Source organism: Lolium perenne, chromosome 6 (genome assembly GCF_019359855.2).
Source record: "Lolium perenne isolate Kyuss_39 chromosome 6, Kyuss_2.0, whole genome shotgun sequence".
Lineage (NCBI taxonomy): Eukaryota > Viridiplantae > Streptophyta > Magnoliopsida > Poales > Poaceae > Lolium > Lolium perenne.
In genome coordinates this window covers 229,184,878-229,192,610 of record NC_067249.2, presented here as the reverse complement: position 1 = coordinate 229,192,610, position 7,733 = coordinate 229,184,878, and the positions used below count along the sequence as shown (strand labels likewise).

General features: G+C 44.2%; 1 protein-coding gene and 1 long non-coding RNA gene across 5 annotated transcripts; both read left to right on the top strand.

Moving 5' to 3' along the window:
• Positions 1-1,897: 1,897 nt before the first annotated feature.
• LOC127309980 (ATP-dependent DNA helicase chl1-like) lies at positions 1,898-2,426 on the top strand. Its single transcript, XM_051340687.2, has 2 exons — positions 1,898-2,041; positions 2,128-2,426. The coding sequence occupies exons 1-2, from the start codon at positions 1,903-1,905 to the stop codon at positions 2,424-2,426; spliced, it is 438 nt and encodes a 145-aa protein (XP_051196647.1). The 5' UTR covers positions 1,898-1,902.
• A 1,186-nt stretch (positions 2,427-3,612) lies between these two features.
• LOC127305928 (uncharacterized) lies at positions 3,613-6,692 on the top strand. 4 transcript variants are annotated; one of them, XR_007854237.2, is made up of 4 exons: positions 3,613-3,924; positions 4,284-4,404; positions 5,161-5,772; positions 6,184-6,692. It is a non-coding gene; the product is annotated as an uncharacterized lncRNA (long non-coding RNA). The 4 variants fall into 4 exon arrangements; XR_007854240.1 differs by lacking the exon at positions 3,613-3,924 and having other exon boundaries at positions 3,934-4,404; positions 5,161-5,314; positions 5,668-5,772; XR_007854238.1 differs by lacking the exon at positions 3,613-3,924 and having other exon boundaries at positions 3,934-4,404; positions 5,161-5,314; positions 5,653-5,772.
• The last annotated feature ends 1,041 nt before the right edge of the window (positions 6,693-7,733 follow it).

Sequence of the window (7,733 nt, the reverse complement as noted above, 5' to 3'; positions counted from 1 at the left end):
CCTCTCGAAGAGCAAAACTGAACAGTACAGCCCCGACGCTCCGCCGCCAGGCTCGTCGGATGGCCGCCCGGAACTCGGCCAGAAAAAGCTCAAAGATCTGAAGAAGATGGGCCATCCCGCCGAGAGGATGCAGGCGTCGATCGACAAGTGTTGGGCCGACTTGAGGATGCACGACGACGGCAGGAACGACAAGTTCGACGGCAGGTGGAGGGAGATGCTCGCCAACCAAGGCGCCCGGATCGCCCTGCTGAAGACGACGGCCGCGGCGAAGAAGAGGAACACAGACTTGGCGTTCCTGATTGGCGGCGGCAACACGGAACTGATGGACGAGGAGACGAGGAATTGGTACGAGGGACATCGCAGCGACATCCTCCGACCTGCTCCGGCCAGTTCTTCGTCGTCTCCGGCGCCTACCTCGTCGTCCTCACCTTCTACGACGTCGACTGCCGCTGCTTCAACGTCGACTGCGGCCGTGGCGTCGGCCACCGTTTCGACCACGGCGTGTGACACCGCCGTGCCAGACGGGACTGCCGACGCCCCTGTTTCAGTGTAATTTCCCTCCGATCGCCGATCTGTGGCTGATCCTTTTGCCGATCGAATTTGTAGCGGGACGATGACTTGTTTGAATTTCGACTTTGTCCGCCGAACTTCGGGTGGACGATTGGAAATATGGTTCTCCCCACGAATTAATTTCGTCCAATCCGGCGGTAGTTTCGTCCGGATTTCGGCGTGGGGAGGCCAAACGAGTGGGGATGCTCTTATATGTAGAGGGGACGGGTAAGGGGACACCGGACGCTCTATTGGTCCGCGTCAGACTAATTAAAAGAGATATTGGCCTAATTACTGCATTAAATCAATCAATCAATCAAAACAATGCATCTTTGTATTCATGGAGAAAATCACCACACAATGTGCTATTTTAAATGGTCTAACTAATGCAGTAATATGTGATTGTACTCCCTCCGTTGGAGAGTAAGCGATTCAACTTTATATAGCTACATGCAGTGGCGGTGCGTGAACAAAATATAAGAGGGGGCAATTTCATTAAAAAATCAAACAAGCATAAAAATATTGGGCAAGTCATATAACGAATGTAAGATAGTACTAGATGGCAATGTCATGCTGTATGTACATATATATCTAACAACGGTTACTAGAATTTTCTTAGTAAACTTAGCTTGTTCATCATCTTCTTCTTGGGTACAATTTTTTCTTGCTGAACTTCATCTTGCCTTTGATTTTCCTGATCATCTTCATTTTCATATTGCACAATAGCCATAGCATCAGAAACGGATGTATGTTCAAATTCAAATACTTGTTCATATTGTTTTTCTTTTTAAAAAAGACGGCATCTTCTTCTCCTACCCATGGACTACCTAAATAAATAAAAGAAGGCATCAATTTAGCAATCCAGTGGAGTAATGGACTTCTAAAGTAATGAACTTCTAAACTACCAGTGCATCCCAATTAATTCTCAACAGAAAAAATCAGAAATTAGAAGAAGCACATACCTAGCCTGGGCGCTGCGCGGCTGACCGGTGGCGTGCTTGCAGGCAGGCAGTGGGGCGCTGGCTTCGAGCCGGGCGAAGCAGCAGCCGCCCAAGGTGTTGGATCGTCGATGGCCGAGGAGGGCGATCGACAGGGAGACCTAGCGATTTGGGGAACTTGCCATGGAGGCGGCGGACGTGGTCCTTCGCTTCTGTAGAACCGGGAGAGAAGTGGGTCTTATGATGGGCTGATCATGGGCTGACTTAGAGTATCTACACTACTTAAAAAGGAGGAACGTGTCCCTTATTCTGCCACTACGTATTTTCGTCGTCCTCCTCGTACTCCCGCACGCGCCCATATGGGCCAGGCCCAAGTAAAACGCCAGCCTCACATCGTTCTCCCCCGCTCGCCGAAATGCCGCCGCCGTCGCCGCGGCGAGACTTCCCAGCGTTCCCCTTCGCGCCGTACCAGATCCAGTCGGAGTTCATGTCCTTCCTCTACGCCGCCCTCTCCTCCGGACCCCGCGCCCTCGCCCTCCTCGAGAGCCCCACCGGTAAGCCCTCCCGCCTCCCCCTCCCCCTCCCCCTCAGCCGCTCCCCTCAAATCCCTAACGATTCCGCCTCCCACGCGTCGCCGCAGGCACCGGAAAGACCCTCAGCATCATCTGCAGCGCGCTCCAGTGGCTCCTGGACCACCGCGACGCCGCCGTGGGGGGCCACCCCGACCGGGCCGATGGCTCCACAGCCGCGGCTACCGGCGGCGAAGATGAAGAGCCTGACTGGATGCGGGATTTCACCCCGCTTCTGCCCAAGAAGGATACCACGAAGAAGAGGAAGCCTCGCCCCGCGAGGAGGCAGGAGCCCAGGAAGGCGGCTGGTGCGGAGGACAATGGCGAGAACGAGTTCTTGAGCAAACCAACGAAATGTTCAGCGCAGTGAGTACAGTGGATCTTCTTTTCTTGATCACAATGATTGATACCTGTCAGGCACGTTAACTTATACCGAAAGAAAACATGAATGAAATGGAGCTAGGACCGTAGAACGCATCATCATATTGGGTTTTTGCATAGAAGGTGAAGCAATTCACACATGAATTTTTTTTTTTTTTTGACCATGAGACTGTGGGGCAAAACCCCCACAGCATTTTATTAAACCTCAACCAACTTTACAAAAAGGGTTATATACAAAGAAGAAAAGAACAAAAATTACAAGAGATTGTCAATCCATGATTTAAACAGGACAGAATGTTTGTCTCTCACTCTATGCACATGCAAAGAGGCTTCATGCACAAATTGTCTTTTCCAGGAAGCAAAGGAGGGTCTGATATTCTCAAATATTGCTCCATTTCTCTGCTTCCAAATGTGCCAACAGGCCAAAATGATAACTTCAGTGAAAAAAGGCTTGGAGAACAATTTCCTGGCAGAAATAAACATCTCCTCAATTGTGTCATGTATTGTCCTCAGATGAAATTTTAATTAAGTAGCTAGAGGTTAGGATAGCTCAGATAGGTGTCCTTTCTTTGTCACCTGCCTTCAATCTAAAAGTGACTTGAAAGCATACATATCATAATTTTGCATCAAGCATTTTAGTTGCAAGTTTGTGTATTTAAAATTTGTGCCAGCAATTGAGGGGTGTATCCCCGTGCGTGACCAGAAAGTAATGAATCGTGGGCATGTAAATTATTCCGTGCTTTTCTGATGAATTTTGATCATTGCAGCAATGACTGGGTAGAGAGGGGATGCTGCTCATATGCTCAAAACTACATTTCCAATCCTATACTTGGAGTTGATAAGAAAAGTTAGTTAAGATACATAATTTGCACTGCATATGTACAAGTAAATTAGATTGTGAAACTGCGGGGCTTTACACCTTCATGTATTTTGATGTTTTTGGCACTTGCAATTATAATGTCAAATAAATTGGTGCACAACAAAGTTAATTTTATGATTATAATTAAGCCAATATAATTCTCAGTTTCTTTGATACATAGGTGGTTATCTCGGTTAGCAGAATAAATTGTCAAATGTCATGAGAAATGACCCATAGAAGGATAGTAAATGAACCATTATATGAAAATTCTACTACTGATATAACACTACATTATGTTCTGATTTTTTCATTGACCATGAGAAACATGGTATACTACACAGCTATGAATTGGATAGCTGTAACTCTTATTGCAAGTAGACATTGTAAGAATTGTTCGATGTAACAAGCTTATTGGGTTTCTTTTTTACCGCTGTTATGAGAAAGTATAGCTTAATCTGTACACATGGTATTTACACTGTAGGGACAAAGTAAATATATGAGATTTCCATGGAAATAAACATTTCAGAGAAGAAGAGCTCGGATAGGCGACACACATATCATTTTACTTCTTTAAAGATGCCGCCTTATAACTATATCTATCTGTACACAACTACATATGGCCATTCAGGTAAGCTGCTCTGGTTGCCTTTAAAAATTTATGGCTCCTCAATACTTTCTCTTTTCTTTTTGGACCATGCAAGCTTGATGAGACGATTTATTCAAGAAAATCATACTCTGTGTGTATAAGAGTAGAGAAATTCTGTAGCCATATCACAAATCTATTTGCTTCAGGTGGCTATGTTTAATCTCTTGATAAGATATTTAGTAATTTATACTAGGCCAAACAAGTACAACATGAATATTGGGTTGAACATTATTTTATCGAAATAGTTCAGTTGAATGATGGTCCAGCTGGTCTATATGAAATTCAGTCTCCAGCCGGTCAGAGCGGGAATTCACCCTTCTTTGTTGGTTTATTGAATAAAGGTTTAAAAGACCTTTCTTTACTCAACCAGTCTATGGACAATGTCAAGGTTTCGATCAATGGTCATTCAATCTCCGAACGTGCAGACAAAAAAGTTGGTCCTGTTGGCCTGGGTTCATATTGGTGAGTTACCTTTTCTCATTGCAATTCTGAACTTTTGCTATATTTTTAGCAGATGTTGTATATGATGTTGGCCTTGATCATTATGGACTCTAGCACCCCTTAACCAGACAATAGACTTTCTTATCTAATCGATTCATGCTACAATCAAGTGACCCCAAAATTGATCTGTTTTATCATTCAGAAGAAATATAAATAGTTAATCGCCACTCATGAGAGGCTCCCCTTTGGTTAATGTCAGTAGATATGAGCAGAGCTCAATCGTAGTGTCATACAAGTTTTCCCTATTGCATTATTATTATGGGCCACAGTTTTTTTTCCGATTTGGATGTTCTTTTATTCTGGGATTTTTAATCGAATGCACTCTACTTTTCTTTTTGAAGTTTAATATATTATCAACTTCTCTCTTTCTATGGACCAACAGATGATTTTCTGCTGAGCTCTTAAATTACATTTAACACTGTGAAGCATTATACAATAAGGTATATCCATGTTGTATCTAGCATTTCAGTCTATTTTTCGGAGGGAAAAGAGAGATTCCATTTGTTACAGATAGCACAATTTAGAATGCATCAACCAGGCATTTGAGATTCATTTGGGTGCTCAAATAATTAATTAAGCATGATGTGCCCGCCGAATTCTGGATGACAAAAGATGTGTTGGGAGCATTATATTAGTGTTTGACCAACACAGCAAAAGAAAGTGGCCATTACAGTCGATTGCATACTGATCATTGGATTTGTGTGTTCTCTTTTGTAGCTTAGAATGCTATTTATATCAGCAGAAGATTAGGTGGAAACGGCTTATTTGTCTCAGGATTTGCTGGGCCTAATAAGGGATCAATGAGAACAAAGATACAAAAGTAGAAGAACATGCACACACTGACACTTTATGTTTGTTCTCTTACAAAATGGTGAGTTCATATTTCTGTCCAGGATATTGTCGTAAACTTTAATATGTAGTCCTGGGGGTACCACTGTATTTTCCTATTTGACATATATGAATATAATACACTATATTATGCCATTGAAGATGTAGCAGCAGGATTGACATTGTGGAGTTCAGTCAAATACTTTTTTTTAATAAAAAGTACAAGAACATATACAAATGATTGAATCGTAAACATAATGCAATGAGTTTTCACCATTCAGGATACATTTTTTATGAATGAAAACCATGGTATAGTATTCTGGGATAGAGCAAACATGCAAAGTTATATGGTCAGTTCTTCCTCTGTTGACATTTCTTTAGTGTCTTCTCCGTTAGATTTCAGAATGAGAAACCTTGTGTTCAGTCGGAGAAAATGATTGCCAGTTGTGGAACCAAAAAGTTAGCCCATGTGTGTGGGTCGTTGCCCCTAGCTGGACTCCGGTAAGATGATCAAACTCCAGGCCTTACATATTGTGATAGATTTTTGATTTTTTTGGTTTGTACTTGTTCTTGATTGTTACTGGTTTGTTGGCTATTCGTTTTGCTTGTCCGCACTGTTCTTCTACCCCGCTAGAAAAAGCTTTCAGTTGTATGCAACCTCGCTGTCTGGCCGGAAGAGCTCGCAACTTCTGTCAGCTGTGCGCACAAAGGGGGCATGTGCTCTTATGTTGGTAAGTGGCAACCCCACTATTTCTCCACAACCTGTTCGATTGAAAGACTTTCATGATTTGCAAGTTGTGTAGTGTTGCCAGGGTACACAAAATTTGTTAGCATCACAAACTTAGTTACTAAGTTGTGTGCTCATACTCATTTATTTTGCGACTTAATATTCGTTTGATTTTACTGTCCCAGGTTCTTCAATATAGAGCTTCAAGCAAGTGTTTTGTTGTTCTGATCATGTCACTGCAACTCAGACGAAATTTTGCTTACATGACTCCATGAGGCCTCTACTACAGAAGTTTTATGCGAAGTGCAACAAGTTTATGCTGCACATAACCTGTAGTTGTGCACGTCAATGTGGTCTGCACGTCAATGTGCTCAATTTGTTGGAAATTCAAGCATTGTTCCCATAGCTAAGCCGAGAGAAGGGTTGATAGGAAAAACTAAGCATCATCACGTTTCGTATAAAATAGTACCTCTTCTTTCTTTTTGGGATGTAAAACAGTAGCTAACCGAACCATTGTGCACTAATAGTTCCAATCTAGCAAGCCACTATTGTTTGTACCAAAAATCTGGTATGCACAGTGCAACACGCCAATGCTCGCAGCTGTTATGTGCCATCTCCGCAACTTCTGACCTTGTAATATACAAAAACTTGTATGTTGAACTGCAGTTCCAATACTATAAGCATTTAGTCTTAATTAATTCATGTTTGTTATTAGCCTTCAACTCTCCATTGTAGCTGCACGGAGTTACTTGAGTCTTGACCGTGAAGCAGCAAGGATGTATCTAGGTTAAAGTTGGGGCTCACTGAAGGAATTGGTGATGGGGCATCAATATACATTATGGAATGTGGGCAGTCTGGAAGGCAAGAAACAAAAAACAAAAAAGCATGATGAGTATTACACAGGTCTATAAATGGGTGGGAAACATGGCATCACGTTTGGTGTAGACGGCTAGCTCATGGTGGATGGAGGAATGACTACCCATAGTCATCAAGTGGTGTCCTTGCCCATGCTGATGCATCTTTTAACCTAGAAACACAACAGGGTGCTACGGGAGTAATTGTACAAGATGAATTAGGTCATATGATTGTTGTAACGAGCAGCTGGTATAATGTACTGTCAAATATCATCTATGTTGACATGCTTGCTGAAATGGTATTGACCTGATATGTAGCATGAACATGCTGAAAGTGATAATGGAGACCGGCAGCCTAAAGTTAGCTCTCTTGTGGAAGAGCATACAAGTGCATTCACTTCTGGAATTTGGTGGAATGGAACGGGACAGTTCCACACCTAGCCCTCACTCTTGTGTTCGGTTGGAAAGAAGGAACGGAACCAAGTGATTCTTCAGAAGCGAATAGCGAATATACCTGTAAGATGCGGAACCGACTCGGTTCGACCGATTTGGTCGAATCTAGAGGAACGGTTGCCTACGAGCGAAAAAAGGAGAAAAGCTCACGCTAACCATCTCTTTCTTTGTCTCTCGTGCGCCTCTCTCAGCACGCGGCGACGGCCCAGCACGCGGCGGTAAGCACGTGGCGGCGGAAGCACGTCCGGCGGCCATCACGTGACGACGGCCAGCGCGCGGCGGGAGCTCAGCACGCGGCGGCGGCCAGCCCGCACGGGAGGAGGGGGCAGGCACGCGGCGGCGGCCAGCACGCCGCAGCCAGCCGGCGGCGGTCCCCAGCCAGCGGGTGGGCAGGCACGCGGCGACGCCCATCCCGCGGCGGCAGGCAC